General features: G+C 41.9%; 3 protein-coding genes across 15 annotated transcripts in view; 1 reads left to right on the top strand and 2 right to left on the bottom strand.

Moving 5' to 3' along the window:
* The window catches only part of NDUFAF6 (NADH:ubiquinone oxidoreductase complex assembly factor 6), a 211,622-nt gene extending 209,531 nt beyond the window's left edge, over positions 1–2,091 (bottom strand). For 4 of the 6 annotated variants that reach the window (XM_063816426.1, XM_063816435.1, XM_063816431.1 and 1 more), the window contains exon 1: positions 1,488–1,616. The gene's annotated coding sequence lies outside the window, so the exon portion shown is untranslated. Of the gene's footprint in view, positions 1–1,487 lie in introns of all 6 variants that reach the window. The other 2 variants (XM_063816425.1, XM_063816429.1) reach the window with 2 other exon arrangements.
* On the top strand, positions 718–17,172 carry CCNE2 (cyclin E2). Of its 3 annotated transcripts, none has more exons than XM_016959698.4 (12): positions 718–966; positions 3,168–3,207; positions 3,296–3,392; positions 3,471–3,524; positions 4,447–4,598; positions 6,852–6,987; positions 9,341–9,487; positions 11,850–11,945; positions 12,207–12,341; positions 14,510–14,621; positions 15,104–15,261; positions 15,648–17,172. In XM_016959698.4, the coding sequence occupies exons 2-12, from the start codon at positions 3,194–3,196 to the stop codon at positions 15,759–15,761; spliced, it is 1,215 nt and encodes a 404-aa protein (XP_016815187.1). In that variant the 5' UTR covers positions 718–966; positions 3,168–3,193; the 3' UTR covers positions 15,762–17,172. The 3 variants fall into 3 exon arrangements, with proteins under 3 accessions (XP_016815187.1, XP_054512876.1, XP_016815186.1); XM_054656901.2 differs by lacking the exon at positions 718–966 and adding an exon at positions 1,148–1,305; XM_016959697.3 differs by lacking the exon at positions 718–966 and adding an exon at positions 2,102–2,238.
* Positions 17,082–17,918, bottom strand: part of INTS8 (integrator complex subunit 8) — a 57,161-nt gene continuing 56,324 nt past the window's right edge. For all 6 annotated transcript variants that reach the window (XM_016959696.4, XM_009455680.5, XM_016959695.4 and 3 more), the window contains one exon: positions 17,082–17,278. In XM_016959696.4, coding sequence (XP_016815185.1) covers positions 17,162–17,278 — 117 coding nt within the window. In that variant the 3' untranslated portion in view covers positions 17,082–17,161. The remainder of the gene's footprint in view (positions 17,279–17,918) is intronic.

The following is a 17,918-nucleotide window of genomic DNA, read 5'->3' as shown; positions in this document are numbered from 1 at the left end:
CAGACCCACTTGTCTACTGACCAGGTATCTGTAATACGGGAGAATTCACTCTATTCCTTTCCACACAAAGACGTCTTGGAATTTTCTAATTTCTCCTTTACTATGATTGCATTCTGTTCACATAATAGTCAAGGGTATGGAAAGGACATTTATAAGAGCAGTGTCTTTTAAAATCAATTTACTAGTTAACTCAGTACTGAGCATACATTCATCATTCAAAGATGATTCCCACAAACGTTACTCGACATACTGGTTTTCAGTATATTTTATCAAATTCAACCACGAGGGCCACCAGTTCTGCTTATGATCAGGTGACCCTTGTTGGGAGACCCCTGACCCCTTTTCTTGACATCATGCTGTTAGACCTTTAAGCTAGCTATACCGCTAACTGCGTTTTGAGTGACTGCAAAAGGGAGGCAACTTCTGCCCCGCCGAGAGCCATCCTAAGCGTTAGAAATGGCAGAAAGTTTCTTGGGACTGACAAGGCATGGGCTTCTCCTGATGCTGTCACCTTGGGCAAAGCTTCTACAGGTAAATTAGGGAGAGAATTATTTTGCCGGCGTCACGAGACGAAGAATCGAAAAAGTGTGAAAAAGGACTTCGCCCGCCCCAAAGCGCCCGTCCGGCGGCGGCTATTTCCCGGGCCTCAAACGCGCTCGAGCGGCGCAGCACAAAAGGCCGGGCGGGAGCCGGGGTCGCCGGGCGCCGCCTCCCGGTGCATCTCGGGAAGGGCTCCCGCCCGCGCGGCTCCGTCTCCCCGGCGCGGCCCGCTCGCCGTCCTGCTCGCTCAGGGCCTGGGCAGACGCGGCCCGCCCGAGCTACCGCGGGTTCCGAGACGCCTTCGCACTGCTCCTCCACCCAGGGGATCTTTGTTCCCGGAGCTGTTCCCCGCCTCGCTGCTCCCGCCGCAAAACCTGTTTGCGGAATACCCGCCGCAAGTCTGATTTGACGATGTGCAGTTTTGGGGTGCGCCAGTTGTGGGGGCATTCATAGAGGCAGCGAAGGGACCCCTAAGTTTAAACACCCGGGGAAGGGTAAAGGAAGAGCGTCGGGCCCCCCTCCTCCCAATAGCGCTCGGGCGCGAACGGCGCCCTCCCGCGCTGCCGGCTCGCGCGGGCTCCGCAGGGCGCGCTGGCGGCGGCGGGGCGGGGCGCGGCAGGCGGGCCCGGGGCCTGCACGTGGTGGCGATCGTTCTTCCCACCCGGCCAGGTCCCCGGGGACCACCGCGCTCAGGGGGAGGAGGAATGCCGTTCCCGGGCCCCGCTCCGGAGAGGGGTTTTACCCTCTGGGATCCCGGAATTGGAGGTGGGGAAGAGAGGAAGCAAGGGAGGACGCGGCGTGGCGCGAGCGTTTCCTGCGCGGGGACTGCGGGGTGGCAGCTGGAGGCCACTGCAGGGACAGGGCGGCGGGCTGGGGGAGCGACCGACTCATGGGGAGGGAAACCCGGTAGGGGGAGCAGGGAGCCGGAAAACAGGGTTGATACATACCTGGATGGGCGGGCTGGAAATGCCTTCCCTGGGCGCGCAGCGCAAGGCCGGCGGAGCGGGCTCCGGGTGGTCGCGGACCGAGACTGGGGAGAGCAGAGCCGCACTTGGCCAGGCGCGTGGCTGAGTGGTGTTTACATTCTGCAGCCACTCCACGTTGTGCTGCCGCCCGTGCCTCCCATTGGCCAGCTCTTCAGCCAACGCTTTGCTCCTCCCCGAAGGGCGGGCCCTCGGGTCCCCGCGTCGCTCAGGAAAGACCTGGGTTCCCTGAGGCCTTGGCGGGACAGCTAGGACGCGCCCCTGGACGGTCACTTCCCAGCCACCCTATGGTCACCCGAGTCGTGTCCCCCTGTTATGCGCCCGGGCTGAGCCGCAGGCTGACACCCCCGAAATCCAGGAGTTGCAGTGGGAGGGAGCAAAAGCAAACTGGCGGGAGATGCGCGAGCCAGGCGGCGGGGAGACCAGCCGCGGAGAAGGAGCCCCTGAGAGTTTCCCTACCGCCGCCGGCCGCGCCGTGGAGCGCGGTGGACGCGGGCAGAAGGCCCGGTAGAGTGGACCCCACGGCCGCTCCGGGTGGCGGGCGCGCACTGAGAGCAGGGCGCGGCGCGCGGGCGCGCGGGAGGACGGGCGGGAGAGGGGAGCGCGCTGTCCGGAGGTGTCAGTCTGAGGCGCATGCGTGCGGGGCGGGACCGGCCCGGCCTATATATTGGGTTGGCGCCGGCGCCAGCTGAGCCGAGCGGTAGCTGGTCTGGCGGTGAGGAGTTGCTGCGCGTAGGGGGGATGCGGGAGGAAAGAAAGCCCAGTTGGGCCGATCACTTACCACAGGCGGGAGCCTCAGGGAGGAAAATCGGGAGGGCTGAGAACTAGACGACTGGGGGTCATGGGTTCCCGCGTTCCGTCCCTGTCAGGAACCTTGGCAGGGGACCGGGAAGCGGCTGGGCATGGAGAGCCGCCCCTCATTCTAGGGGCTTCTCTATCCCACCCTCATTTGGGGAGCTATCCCGTGGGAGAGAGGATGGGAGGCCGGGTCCCCTCCATGGGGAGAAAAGTTCCCAGCCAGCCCAGTCTCCCCTTTCTTTAGCTCCTTTTCCTGCCCTCCCCCACGCCCTCCGCTTCCCATCTGGAGTTGGGGTCCCGGCGCCCCTCCGAGCGGCGGTAGGGCGGCGGGGCCGGGAAGGAGGGAAAGGAGACTGGAGGCCGTGACACCAGTCTTGGTTCCTCCGCCCCCTGCTTCCCCGCCACCGCCGCTCTCCAAATTGGCGCGGAACCGGCTTCTCCACAGCATTTCGCCTCCACAACCCCCTCTCCCCGCTGGTCCAGGAGGGAGGCGGGACGTGGGGGCGCTGCCCAAGCCCCACTCCCGGTGTACGGGGGAGAGGGTGGAGGACCCAGAAAAACCCGTTTGAGGAAGATGTGCCTCCCTGCGCGTTCAAGGTGTCAGGAGTGCTTGGTAAATTTTTGGACACTCGCGTTCCAGCTGTACATTCAGTTGAGGAAATGCAGGCTTGTATCCAAAATGAATTACCATGAGCTAGCTAACATAGCACAGAAGATGGCAGGGTCACAGGGCCCAGGCCCCCTTCGGAGGGACTGAGCTTTCACCTCCGAATCAGCGTCTTACTGGCACTTGGAGAATGTGAATGACAATGTACTTGACTGCGGCTTTTCCTCTCCCTCCTTCAGAGGTTTTATACACCTGAAAGAAGAGAATGTCAAGACGAAGGTAACATTATCTGTCTTAGAGACATGTTTCAAATTAGTTGCTGCCTTTAACTTACTAATTACACTTCCTTTTTAAAAATTCACTACAGTAGCCGTTTACAAGCTAAGCAGCAGCCCCAGCCCAGCCAGACGGAATCCCCCCAAGAAGCCCAGATAATCCAGGCCAAGAAGAGGAAAACTACCCAGGTGATTTAAGGAGAAAGAGGGAGGAACGAAATTCCATGCTGGGACTTTAGTTTACCAATGGTCTTTTCTATTTTCCAGGATGTCAAAAAAAGAAGAGAGGAGGTCACCAAGAAACATCAGTATGAAATTAGGGTAATGCAGAACTGGGCTGGGTGGGTTTGGGGGAAAAATGGAGGATAGATGAATAAGAATAGAATTATGTGTTTATTGCTTTGCAATAGATTCCTCTGACACTTTTACTTTTAATGCCCCTAGAGGTCAGCAGGAAGGCGCCTATCTTTGGGTGGTTTCTATGTGCCCGAATCCTACTACAGCTGCAGAATAAGTGCCTTCAAGCAGCTGGTTCCTTTTTGTAAATCCCTCCCTCTTGGAACTGCCTGGTGCACCAGGGCCCGCCTAATCTGTCCAATATACTGCTCTTTGTTCCCTCGCAGACTCTAGTAGACGGTCCTAATAGCTGCTTCTTGGGCATAAATAGGATGTGAGATCACTGACAGCCTGGCACGCAGCCCTTTGGTACCTCTTCTTCCTATGTGTTTTACAGAAAGCAGCACTTTGGAGATAGTGATTGCGTTTGAAACCAGCATTATTGGGAAAAGGATCGTTTAAGTAATCGATTCCATTTTTAAGGTTTTGCTTTCAAATATTCAAAAGTATCAGAGCACACTTTTTTTAAAAAGAGCTTATTTGAAAAAAAAAAAAAAAAAGTCCCTGCTACTATTGCTAGATACAGAGAACGATTCTGTGATCTTGAAAGTGATTAGTATTTTAGACTGCAGATGCATTTTGTTATTACTGTCCTTCTTCGACACCTGGTGTCTTCTATTACCAGAATTGCATTTTGTTGTCTAAAACATCCTATTACTCTTTGTAAAAATCAATATGAGCTATATGGCTTGTTTATAAAATCTGAATGTCAAATTAGCTATATTGCCATCTATGTTAGCTAAAATTATGATTCTTTAGACATATTAGCTTTCATTTATGAAAGATCCATTACAAAAACTAAGGTTTTCCTTGCACAAATTGATATTTTTCTTTTTTTTTATGACAGAATTGTTGGCCACCTGTATTATCTGGGGGGATCAGTCCTTGCATTATCATTGAAACACCTCACAAAGAAATAGGAACAAGTGATTTCTCCAGATTTACAAATTACAGATTTAAAAATCTTTTTATTAATCCTTCACCTTTGCCTGATTTAAGGTAAGAAAAATTTCAGTAATTTTATTTGAAAGATATAAAGTTGTGCTGATTTAATACATGGCACTATTTTGTCTTTTGCTTTCATAAAGTAGAAAAACTTGTAAAAATTGTTTACTAATATTTAATCATATGTCATTTTATCTGAGAGTAGTGCTGGTTGCAAATGATATGGGTATTTAAAACACTGATTCTATAAAATTATTTTCATTTGCTTGCTGAGTACTATAAAGACTTAACAGGACTGAATTAGTTTTTTGTTAAGATAGAAACATTTTTACATGTATAGCTTTTTCCTTTAAAATTTTTATTCGTGTTTCTTGCAGCTTCAACTCAAAGGAAGCTTTTCCAATTGATGTATCAACCCTATTTATTTCTTACCAAACTTAATAAGGTCTATACTTAATTCTTTTTTCTAGTCCATGAGTGTAACTAAGAGGTACAGCTTATACAAAACATGTACTGTATTAATTTATGATTGGCCTTAATAAGCAATTTAATGGAATCAGACACTTAAACTCACCAATCCCCCTTTCCCTGCATTCTGTCCCACCTTACCCACCCCATAGGTGATCCTGCTATAGATGATCTATTTAGAGGTGATTGAGACTTCTCTTGCCTGTGATCACATGCCTTATGTGTTTAACTTTTTTGTATTGCTCTTGAGAAAACATTTTTTTTCACTTTTAATTGCATTTATTTTAGTGCTGAATTTACTCCTGTGCCATAAGTTTTTGTTTCTTCAGTTTCTTCTGGGATATCTCTTTCTTCTGGGCAACTGCCTCTTCTGGTTTAGGAACAATTTGTTCCTTTTCACTAAATACCATTTCGATGTGGCAGGGAGAGATCATGTATGAGTTAATCCGACCATGAGCTCTGTAGGTCCGTTGGCACATCGTAGGTGCTTTGTTCACTTGGAGATGCTCAATGACCAGAGAATCTACATCTAAACTCTTAAGTTCAGCATTACTCTCTGCATTTTTAAGCATGTGCAGCAAAAATTCAGCACTCTTTTTGGGCCACCAACCTTGTGTCCAGTCCCACTGCTTGGCCTGGGTACACCTACCAACTCCACCATTGTAATGTCAGAATGGCACATGCTGTTTCTGTAAAGTGACATTTTAAAAATACTTCATGGTGTTTCTTTTTTTTTTTTTTTGGAGACGGAGGTTTGCTGTTGTTGCCCAGGCTGGAGTGCAGTGGCACGATCTCGGCTCACTGCAACCTCCACCTCCTGGGTGCAAGTGATTCTCCTGCCTCAGCCTCCTGAGTAGCTGGGATTACAGGCATGCCACCACGCCCAGCTAATTTTTTGTATTTTTAGTGGAGACGGGGTTTCACCATGTTGGCCAGGCTGGTCTCGAACTCCTGACCTTAAGTGATCCACCCACCTCGGCCTCCCAAAGTGCAGGGATTACAGGTGTGAGCCACTGTGCTGGCCACTTTGTGGTTTTTCATATATGCATACCCTTGATAGCCTGGGCAGTTTCACGAGTGTTCTTACAGTGAACACAAAGATTTGAACCTCTTGATTTGCATGATTTTGTGGGGTTTTCCAGGTCAAGTGAATAGCCAACTATTTTCACAGATTACTTCAGACCACTTATGGGAAAAGCAACGTGGTTATCTTTTAACAGCAACCTTTGTAAAGTATAAATAAGTGGAACTAGAAAGCACTCCCTTGAAATCTGCAGGTTTGGATGATCATAGTCCAGGTTCCCACTGTGTTACTTCAGGCTTCTATTTATTCATGCAAAGGAAATTGTTTCCAAAAATTAAGGCAGAAGTTTTTTTTCTTATTCACTTTAAGAGCTTCTTCCAAGTTCTAATTAAAAGTTGCATTTCAATGTCTGAAAGTTGAATTTTATCTATGTGAAACAGAGTTTGTATATTACATGGATTGCACAATTTAAATTATGTTTTTTAGCCGGGCATGGTGGGTCACGCCTGTAATCCCAGCACTTTGAGAGGCTGAGGCAGGTCGATCACTTGAGGTCAGGAGTTCGAGACTAGCCCAGCCAACATGGTGAAACCCCATCTCTACTAAAAATACAAAAACTAGCCAGGCTTGGTGGCAGGCACCTGTAACTCCCAGCTACTTGGGAGGCCGAGGCACAAGAATCGCTTGAACCCAGGAGGTGGCGATTACAGTGAGCCAAGATTGTGCCGCTGCACTCTAGCCTGGGCCACAGAGCGAGACTCTGTCTCAAAAAAAAAAAAAAAAAAAATTACGGTTTTTTTCCTCTCTTTCCATAGCTGGGGATGTTCAAAAGAAGTCTGGCTAAACATGTTAAAAAAAGAGAGCAGATATGTTCATGACAAACATTTTGAAGTTCTGCATTCTGACTTGGAACCACAGATGAGGTCCATACTTCTAGACTGGCTTTTAGAGGTATGTTACAGCAATACAAATTTCCTTTGTCTCTGTATGATGGAAAAATATTTAGCTGTAAATGTGCTTTCCATGTACTCTCAAGAGTTTATTGTTCATCCCCAGGAAGCTGTCTTTTTTGAGGTACTTACTGTAATTGATTGCACCCAAAGTGGAAAGTGACTCTATAAGAGTAAAACCATGACAAAGCTACTACATATAACTAAACCCAATTCAGAATTCCTGTTATCTGTGGATACTGCTGTGTACCAGCCACTTTCTGGGTGCCACAGATACTCAAGGTGAATGGAATGTATAGTTGATTAGGTTTTGAATTGTGCTATACAAAGTGAAGAACTAGAACTAGGCTTCAGGGCCCTCTGAAGTCTTTTTCTGTATTAACAAAATCATGATGATGAGGAATCCTGATTTCTATATCCTAAACCATAATGAGACTATGGATATCTGGAAGCTCTACGCCCTCTATTGTCCAGATACCTTCTCTTTATTATATTCTTCTATTCTTTTCCGAAATATACCATTAATTTAAAGGAATAGTGATCCTGAAGCCCCTATAGATTTGTGCCAGATTTTTCTCTCTTGTTTAGGTCCATTCCCTTTCCTCTGGATAATAGCTCTAAAAAAGTTTCTAAAATTATTATTAAGGAAATGATTACTTATGTTGATGACAAACTGATTTTTCCTCCAACTCTTGGATATTTGCTCTGTAGTCTGTCTTTAAGACAAGAGATGAAGCATTCTAAGGGAAAAAGACCATAGACTTTTTGGAGGAGGAACACATGGCAGAATAGATCTCAGAAGCTATCAGAACAGTTTTTAAGACTAAAATGTTATCCTTTTGCATCAGGTCATCTTTTTCCTTATTCTGACTAGAAGGAAAGATTGTATTTTAATTGTGGGCACAAGAAGGCATTGGGTTTTGACTTTTTCTGACTGTCTAGTGATCATGGAATCAACTTAAGCACAATTATGTTAATTTTTAATTTGTTTCCTTTTTGTTATACTGATATTCATCCAGTGGTTATCCAATTCAATTTGTTCCTGTTTTTACCTAAATATGATTATGTATGCAACAGCATACAGAATATATCAAATCCGGCAGTGTTAAACTCTATCTTAGTATATTCTTCAGTCTAGGAATGCAAACTTGATTCAACATTTGAAAATCTATTAATTTATTACCTTAACAGTAAATAAGAAAAATGCTAAGATCTCAATAGATGCAAAAGACATTTTTTGAAATTCGACATTCTTTTTTTTTTTTTTGAGACGGAGCCTCGCTGTTGTCACCCAGGCCAGAATGGAATGGCACGATCTCAGCTCACTGCAACCTCTGCATCTCGCGTTCAAGCGACTCTCTTGTCTCAGCCACCCACATAGCTGGGATTACAGGCGCAGGCCACCACACCTGGCTAAATTTTGTATTTTTAATAGAGACGCGGTTTCACCCTATTGGCCAAGCTGGTCTTGAACTCCTGACCTCAAGTGATCCGCCCGCCTTGGCCTCCCAAAGTGCTGGGATTACAGATGTGAGCCACCGCACTCGGCCAGCAAAAGAGGTTTTCTTAACTCATTATTAGAAACTCATGTGGCCAGGTGTGATGGCTCATACCTGTAATGCCAGCACTTTGGGAGACTGAGGCAGGCAGATCAGTTGAAGCCAGGAGTTTGAGACCAGCCTGGCCAACATGGCAAAATCCCATCTCTACTAAAAATGCAAAAAATTAGCTGGGCATGGTGGCACACACCTGTAATCTCAGCTACTCAGGAGGCTGAGGTAGGAGAATCGCCTGAATCTGGGAGGCAGGGTTGCAGTGAGCCACTGCACTCCAGCCTGGGTGACAAAGTGAGACCCTGTCAAAAAAAAAAAAAAAAAAAAAAAAAACTCTGGTATATATCTCTATTTCCTCACCTCCGAAATGGGGATAATGGTACCTACTTATGGAGTTACTGTGAGAATTAAAGTCTTTCCCTAAAAGTGTAGAAATGACAGATACTATTTATTATTGATAACAATAGTGAAACATCAGGGCAATTCCTATAAAAGTCAGAAACAAGGGATAAGATTTTGTTTATCACCAATGTTAACCATTCAGTATCCTTTGATAATTTTTAACAGTGCAGTAAAATATGAAAAATAAATGAGGTAAGAAAAACTATAAAACTAGTAAATGTGCATAGTAATAGATTTGTTTATCCTAATAGTACATCTTAGTTTCTTTTTTTCCTTTCCTATCTTAGCTTTGCTATCAGTTTGGCTTAAACATATTTTAAAGTCTGATATGCTAAGAGATGACTTTCTAATTTGGAGAAATTCAGAGGATAATATTTAAATGTTTGGATTCTTCTCTAGGTATGTGAAGTATACACACTTCATAGGGAAACATTTTATCTTGCACAAGACTTTTTTGATAGATTTATGTTGACACAAAAGGATATAAATAAAAATATGCTTCAACTCATTGGAATTACCTCATTATTCATTGCTTCCAAACTTGAGGTAAGTTCTTAAAGTTTATCCTTAGATATATTTATCCCAAACTTTTTTTAAAATCAACATATTAATCCCAAAGAATACTATGTTTTATATTAACTCCTTAGAAAGGTGAATGTTTTTGTTTCTCAGTACATTTTCTGAACATTACCACAGGGATGAATGATAAATTATCATAGTTCCCTCTGTAATGTCTGAGCCTTATTATAAATCTCTAGTTTAGATTCTGGGATTAGTATCTAAGTGAAATGTCCCATGGCTCATTCTGCCAAACGAAACATATTGATGCTCTATTTATATACATAATTATAGCATTTGTATTCAACAGAATGACCTTTGAAAACTAAACAGCTAATAAAATGAAATGAAATGCATACTGTGTTGGGTTAGAATAATGGTTTATCCAGCCTTTTTTTTTTCTTTTTTCGAGACGAAGTCTCACTCTTTTGCCCAGGCTGGAGTGCAATGGCGCGATCTCGGCTCTCTGCAACCTCCGCCTCCCAGGTTCAAGCGATTCTTCTGCCTAAGCCTCCCGAGTAGCTGGGATTACAGGTGCTTGCCACCACGCCCAGCTGATTTTTGTATTTTTAGTAGAGACGGGGTTTCACCATGTTGGCCAGGCTGGTCTTGAACTCCTGATTCAGGCAATCCACCCACCTCGGCCTCCCAGCGTGCTGGGACTACAGGCATGAGCCACCGCACCCGGCCAGCCTAATATTTTTGTATCTGATGGTGCTGCCCTGATAGAAGGCACATCCTTTCTTAAGATTTTCCTTCACATAAGCTCAATTTACTTTTCTTAATACATGATGGATATCATCAATACTTTCATCTAAGACTTTTATAGCTGGTATCATTTTGAGAGAAGAGGGATTGTGATCATATATTAATTTTTTAAGTGTTTTCCTTTTTCTTTTAAATGTCTTTTGAGCTTTAAGAGCCATCCCCAAATTCTGCTGAATTTGGCACATAAACTTGTGTTCAGTCTATCCTTACTTGAAATTATACTGTTTTAGACAACTTTCTGGACTGAAATCCTGATCTTTTAGCCTGTTCTCCTATGTGGGAGACACCTAATCCTTTGATGATTCTAATTCTTCTCAGGAGTGCTAAAACAGACCTGTTAGCCAAACTGCACGAAGTATTTTTTGATTAACCGTATTTTTGTACTAGGGTAAAGGAAATGTTTTTAGTTTCTAGACCTTATTTGTTGGGTGCTTTGCTTTTTTGAGACAGGGTCTTGCTGTCACACAGGCTGGATGCAGTGGCACTATTGCAGCTTAGTACAGCCTCGACCTCCGAGGCTACAGCGATCCTCCCACCTCAGCCTCTGGAATAGCTGAGACTACAGGGATCCACCACCATGCCTGGCTATTTTTTCTTGTGGGGACAGCGTTTCTCTTTGTTGCTCATGCTGGTCTTAAACTCCTGGGCTCAGGTGATCCTCCTACCTCGACCTCCCAAAGTGCTGGGCTTATAGGTGTGAGCTGCTGCACTGCACCCGGCAGGGTGTCTCCTTTTGATCTGACTAACCATATCAGGCAATCTTAAAGCAAGTTTGGCTGTTCTTTAACTGAAATGACATATTCTAGTTGTATTAATGAAAATTCAAAGTCAATTCTATGAAAAGAAGTCTTGATAATCAATGTAGTTACTAGATACCTAGATATGAAAATATCTTACTTTGTTTTGACTTTAGAATTATTTTACTGAGATTTATAGTTAGTGAAGCTGTCCTTAAATCTGAAGCCTGTGTGTGATTTGTATATAGATGGTCCCCTACTTACCATGGTTTGACCTACGATGTTTTGACTTTATGATGGTTGAAAACAACCTGCATTCATTATGCCCCTTGACGTACAACAGGGCTATGTCTGCTTAGGTTGAAAATACTGTTAAGTTGAAAGTGCACTTTCTGGCCAGGTGCAGTGGTTAATCCCAGCACTTTGGGAGGCCAAGGCAGGCAAATCATTTGCAGTCAGGAGTTTGAGACCAGCCTGGCCTACATGGTGAAACCCTCTCTCTCCTGAAAATGCAAAAAATAGCCGGGCACAGTGGCACACACCTGTAACCCCAGCTACTGGGGAGGCTGAGACCCAAGAATCACTTGAGTCTGGAAGGTGGAAGTTGCAGTGAGCCAAGATTGCACCACTGCACTCCAGCCTGAGACTCTGCCTCAAAAAAAAAAAAAAAAAGAAAGAAAGAAAATGTACTTTTTGTCTTTGCTTATTTCTCCAAGAAAATGAAAATGCACTTTCTACTTAAATGATATTTTGGTTTATTGGGATGTAACCCCATTGTAGACTGAGGAACATTTGTAATTAATTTCTATCTCAATTGTACTCAATAAAAATATTACAATTTAAAGGAAATCTATGCTCCTAAACTCCAAGAGTTTGCTTACGTCACTGATGGTGCTTGCAGTGAAGAGGATATCTTAAGGATGGAACTCATTATATTAAAGGTAATAATAATTATGTTTTCCTAGTTGCAAAAAAGAAACCATGTTACTAAGTAACATAAGTAGTTATAATTGAATCTCAAATACTACAATGTAAAAAGTCAAAACTGAGGTATTAGGATCCAGTTCTAAGAGGTTAATGCATCAAAATATTGACAATGGTTATGGTTGGATGGGGAATGTACTTAACCTCTAAGCTCTGCTGTATAATGTGGTGTATGTGTCTACATTCATTAACAGGCATTTTTAAATTTTGTTTAACAGGCTTTAAAATGGGAACTTTGTCCTGTAACAATCATCTCCTGGCTAAATCTCTTTCTCCAAGTTGATGCTCTTAAAGATGCTCCTAAAGTTCTTCTACCTCAGTATTCTCAGGAAACATTCATTCAAATAGCTCAGGTACTGACATTTTTATTGATTCAATGGTAATGTTATTAATTACAGGTTTTAGTGTATATATAGTCTTAAATAGGCTATACCACAAAATGACATATTGACTTCACTCCTTAATTCTAGAACAAAACTTTTGACGCATAAAGTTCTGTCCCCAGTGTTTATGTTGCTTAATATTTCTAGAAAAACAAAGTCCTTACACTTTTCTGAGTACTTTCATTCTTTGAGTCCAAACTAAAGTATCTCTTTTTGATATAAAATGGGGAAAAGCATTTTTTTCGCCAGTTGTGTTTAAGCTTTATAATGGCATAGAATTATTCTGTATGATGTCTTTACATTTGGATACACAGAGTGCCTATCAAGTTAAATATCAGAATTAAAATTACTTTGTTAAAAAAAAGTTTTAGAACATAAATTCAAAGTAAACTTTTCCAGGCTAGCATATTTAACAAAGTAAGTAAGTAGAGGAGGAGGAGGATCTGGCCGGGCACTGTGGCTCAGGTCTCTAATCTCAGCACTTTGGGTGGCTGAGGCAGGCAGGCAGATCACTTGAGGTCAGGAGTTTGGGCGGCTGAGGCAGCCTAGCCAACATGTTACTTGGGAGGCTGAGGCAGGAGAATCGCTTGAACCTGGGAGGTGGAGGTTGCAGTGAGCCGAGATCGCACTACTGCACTCCAGCCTGAGCAACAGAGCAAGACTCCATCTCAAAAAATTAAAAAAAAAAAAAGAGGAGATCCCATTCTTTCTTGCTTACTTCTCGTAAGTAATCTTAAGGCTGCTGTATCTGCCATATAACAAAAGTGAAGAAAATCTACCTTCTTATTCTATGTGGGATGTGAAAATCTAACATATGGAAGACATTTGGGGATAATTATTAAGTCACCTAGGTTAAAATTTGTGTGCAGTGGTGCTTAAATCTAGCACATTATGAATACTCAAATTGGATAACCACTAAGTATACTGAAATTGATTTTATAAAACTTTTTATTAAAAGCTTAATTTTTTCATCCAGAATTCCTAGCATCCCAAATTGTCCTAGGCAGCTATACCCTTCTGATAGTGATGGTAAATCTTTGATAAGCCGATAAACAATGTGGACTTTCTAGAGGTATATAACAGTAATATTTCACTTCCAATTCCCAGCTCTTCTCCCATTTCTCCTACCTTCTGGACCAATGAGGACAAACAGAATTGAAGTTTAATTCCACTGCACAAGTATCTTCTCAAATCTGTGAAATCTACCCCTTTTACACTATACCATTCCACTGCTACTAGTTCAGCTCTTATTGCCTAGATTATACAGCCTTTTAACTAATCTCACTGCTTAATAAACATGTTTTCTTCTAGTCTGTCTGCTTCACTGCATTCTAAGGTATCTTTCTTAAAATGGAACTTTGATTTAAAAATCTTCCAGTAGCTTCAAGAATCAGCCTATAAAATTCTGACTTCTTAAAGACCCTTTGTGATCCAATCTAGACCATGCCTCTTTCTAGCCACCACCCCTCATCTTTCTTGATAAGAAATGAAGGAAAGGTACTCCTTATTTATTTTTCACCTTAGGAGTTCTGAACTGTGAACTGAGTTCCAAGTAATGTTCCTATACCTAGAACATTCTCTGCCTCCTACTCTTCCTGGCTCCCTTATCTTTTAAGACCAATTTATGGCAATTTGAGGCCATCACTATCTTTTCCAATCTGGATTAGGTGCCCTTCCTGCTAGTACATGTCACACTGTATTGCAACAGTCCTTCCTTGTCTACTTCCTTCAGGTTGGTGGCTTTTTTTTTTTTTTGAGACGGAGTCTCGCTCTGTCGCCCAGGCTGGAGTGCAGTGGCGCGATCTCTGCTCACTGCAAGCTCCGCCTCCCGGGTTCACGCCATTCTCCTGCCTCAGCCTCCCGAGTAGCTGGGACTACAGGCGCGTGCCACCAAGCCCAGCTAATTTTTTGTATTTTTTAGTAGAGGCGGGGTTTCACTGTGTTAGCCAGGATGGTCTCGATCTCGTGACCTTGTGATCCACCTGCCTCGGCCTCCCAAAGTGCTGGGATTACAGGCGTGAGCCACCGCGCCTGGCCGGGTGGTGGCTTATTTATCTCTAGATCCCTAAGGTTTTAGCAAGAGACATTTAGTACTCATCTTTCTCCTAAATTGCTTGTACTTTTGTTTTTCCTGTTAGCTTTTAGATCTGTGTATTCTAGCCATTGATTCATTAGAGTTCCAGTACAGAATACTGACTGCTGCTGCCTTGTGCCATTTTACCTCCATTGAAGTGGTTAAGAAAGCCTCAGGTAAGACTATTTGTTGTCTTCTTACCTTTTCACAACTTCTAATGGGACTACAGTCTCTGAACTTTAACATTCTGCTAAACATGCATTTAAAACTTTGGCAAAAAAAAATTAGCTGTTCAGTGATTATCTTTCTGTTAGAAGTACTTTCCAATCCTGAATGTTTATCTACAAAAAGACCAAATGGAATTTAAATACAGTTGAAACGAATCAACATTATAGTTCTGCTTTAAGAGTTCTTTGCGATTTGACCATTTCAATTTCATATGTAGAAGGTACTGGTTAAGAAGTTCTGAAGTCCTTTTTCCCTTCAACATAGTCATATAAATAGTTTGAGAGTGATAATCTGTTTTGACATGCTAAACTTGTTGGTTATGATTTGGTTTCTTTTAAGATATCTCAAAAATAGCAGCAAGTACATCAGACATATGTAAGATAGTTTCTGATGTACAACCTTCATGCTTTTCTAACTTTTTTCTATCTAGGTTTGGAGTGGGACAGTATTTCAGAATGTGTAGATTGGATGGTACCTTTTGTCAATGTAGTAAAAAGTACTAGTCCAGTGAAACTGAAGACTTTTAAGAAGATTCCTATGGAAGACAGACATAATATCCAGACACATACAAAGTATTTGGCTATGCTGGTATGTTTTTTTGTGAGTTTTTTGGCTTTGCTATCTGAATCTAGTAAGTCACCAAAACTGATGGTAGGAATAGAGTACTCCTTCAGGCAGTTTCAGGGGAAAGAAAGTTCTAATGGGCACACTGATTTCAAAATGTAGAAAAGTTAATAAAATTACTTTGAAATCAAAGCAAGATTTGTGAAGTGTCTCAAGATCAATGCCAACAGTCTAGATAAAGAGTTTAAAAAATATATAACGTTATAGAAACTTTCAGAATATGACCCTTCACACTTGCAAAGACATAAAAAGACTATTAAAATTAGGCCTAAATAATCTCAAATAAGTACCCAGAAGTCTGGTTTGACTTTGATTTATGAAATCAGTGCATGATTTCTTCCCATGTATAGGAGGAAGTAAATTACATAAACACCTTCAGAAAAGGGGGACAGTTGTCACCAGTGTGCAATGGAGGCATTATGACACCACCGAAGAGCACCGAAAAACCACCAGGAAAACACTAAAGAAGATAACTAAGCAAACAAGTTGGAATTCACCAAGATTGGGTAGAACTGGTATCACTGAACTACTAAAGTTTTACAGGAAAGTAGTGCTGTGATTGATTGCCCTAGTCAATTCACAAGTTACACTGCCATTCTGATTTTAAAACTTACTTACAATTGGCACTAAAGAATACATTTAATTATTTCCTATGTTAGCTGTTAAAGAAACAGCAGGACTTGTTTACAAAGATGTCTTCATTCCCAAGGTTACTGGATAGAAGCCAACCACAGTCTATACCATAGCAATGTTTTTCCTTTAATCCAGTGTTACTGTGTTTATCTTGATAAACTAGGAATTTTGTCACTGGAGTTTTGGACTGGATAAGTGCTACCTTAAAGGGTATACTAAGTGATACAGTACTTTGAATCTAGTTGTTAGATTCTCAAAATTCCTACACTCTTGACTAGTGCAATTTGGTTCTTGAAAATTAAATTTAAACTTGTTTACAAAGGTTTAGTTTTGTAATAAGGTGACTAATTTATCTATAGCTGCTATAGCAAGCTATTATAAAACTTGAATTTCTACAAATGGTGAAATTTAATGTTTTTTAAACTAGTTTATTTGCCTTGCCATAACACATTTTTTAACTAATAAGGCTTAGATGAACATGGTGTTCAACCTGTGCTCTAAACAGTGGGAGTACCAAAGAAATTATAAACAAGATAAATGCTGTGGCTCCTTCCTAACTGGGGCTTTCTTGACATGTAGGTTGCTTGGTAATAACCTTTTTGTATATCACAATTTGGGTGAAAAACTTAAGTACCCTTTCAAACTATTTATATGAGGAAGTCACTTTACTACTCTAAGATATCCCTAAGGAATTTTTTTTTTAATTTAGTGTGACTAAGGCTTTATTTATGTTTGTGAAACTGTTAAGGTCCTTTCTAAATTCCTCCATTGTGAGATAAGGACAGTGTCAAAGTGATAAAGCTTAACACTTGACCTAAACTTCTATTTTCTTAAGGAAGAAGAGTATTAAATATATACTGACTCCTAGAAATCTATTTATTAAAAAAAGACATGAAAACTTGCTGTACATAGGCTAGCTATTTCTAAATATTTTAAATTAGCTTTTCTAAAAAAAAAATCCAGCCTCATAAAGTAGATTAGAAAACTAGATTGCTAGTTTATTTTGTTATCAGATATGTGAATCTCTTCTCCCTTTGAAGAAACTATAAATTTATTGTTACGGTATGAAGTCTTCTGTATAGTTTGTTTTTAAACTAATAATATTTGTTTCAGTATTTTGTCTGAAAAGAAAACACCACTAATTGTGTACATACTATATAAACTTAACCTTTTAATACTGTTTATTTTTAGCCCATTGTTTAAAAAATAAAAGTTAAAAAAATTTAACTGCTTAAAAGTAAAGTTTTGCCATTGCTTGGAGAAACTTTTTTTTCCTTCTCTGCGCTGCCAGCTGTAACACTTCTTCTGGATTGCTTGCATTCAACTCTGTCTGGCCGATGGCTTTGATCTTCCAAAACAGAAAAGTGATGTTATTAGAGGTGTGTCAAAAATTAAGTTTTGTTGGTACAAGTAATATAAAGCTACCTACGTGCTAACAACGATAAAGTTTAATGATTAACTGAACCTCTAACTGTAAAACCCAGGAGAGTCTTGGAAAAAAATTAACATAAAGATTAACCAGGGCCACTCTCAAGGAAAGATGGACTGCTGAGCCATAGTTTATGGAATTACTTAAGTGGCATTTTAATATATTAAGTAAATTCATGTAAATTTATTTGAAAGTATAAGTAAGCTCTACATGGCGATTTTTAGAGTTAAACTAGGGCTCCACTTGTTAATGTGCAAAAATAACTGGTGGCTCAGCACTACAGTAGCATATAGTTGCTCAACTTTTCATGATTAGAAAGAAGTACCTCAACCAACTAAATATACACACTAGTTTTTTGCTATGGAGTGTTTAGGGCCTTAAAATCTATAGATTAAAAAAAAAAAAGGTTTTTTTTTTTGTTTGTTTTTTGTTTTTTTTGAGACGGAGCTTCATTCTTGTCCCCCAGGTTGGAGTGCAATGGCGTGATCTCAGCTCACTGCAGCCTTTGCCTCCCAGGTTCAAGTGATTCTCCTGCCTCAGCCTCCCAAGTAGCTGGGAT

This window comes from Pan troglodytes, chromosome 7 (assembly GCF_028858775.2).
Source record: "Pan troglodytes isolate AG18354 chromosome 7, NHGRI_mPanTro3-v2.0_pri, whole genome shotgun sequence".
NCBI lineage: Eukaryota > Metazoa > Chordata > Mammalia > Primates > Hominidae > Pan > Pan troglodytes.
The sequence above is the reverse complement of the archived record's forward strand: the minus strand, read 5'-3'. Positions and strand labels throughout refer to the sequence as shown.

Bases quoted from the DNA above. Each gene is read 5' to 3' on its own strand.
- CCNE2 (XM_016959698.4), top strand. The intron at 11,946-12,206 runs GTAATAATAATT...TTTGTTTAACAG, and splicing joins TGGAACTCATTATATTAAAG to GCTTTAAAATGGGAACTTTG. The intron at 15,262-15,647 runs GTATGTTTTTTT...TCCCATGTATAG, and splicing joins CAAAGTATTTGGCTATGCTG to GAGGAAGTAAATTACATAAA.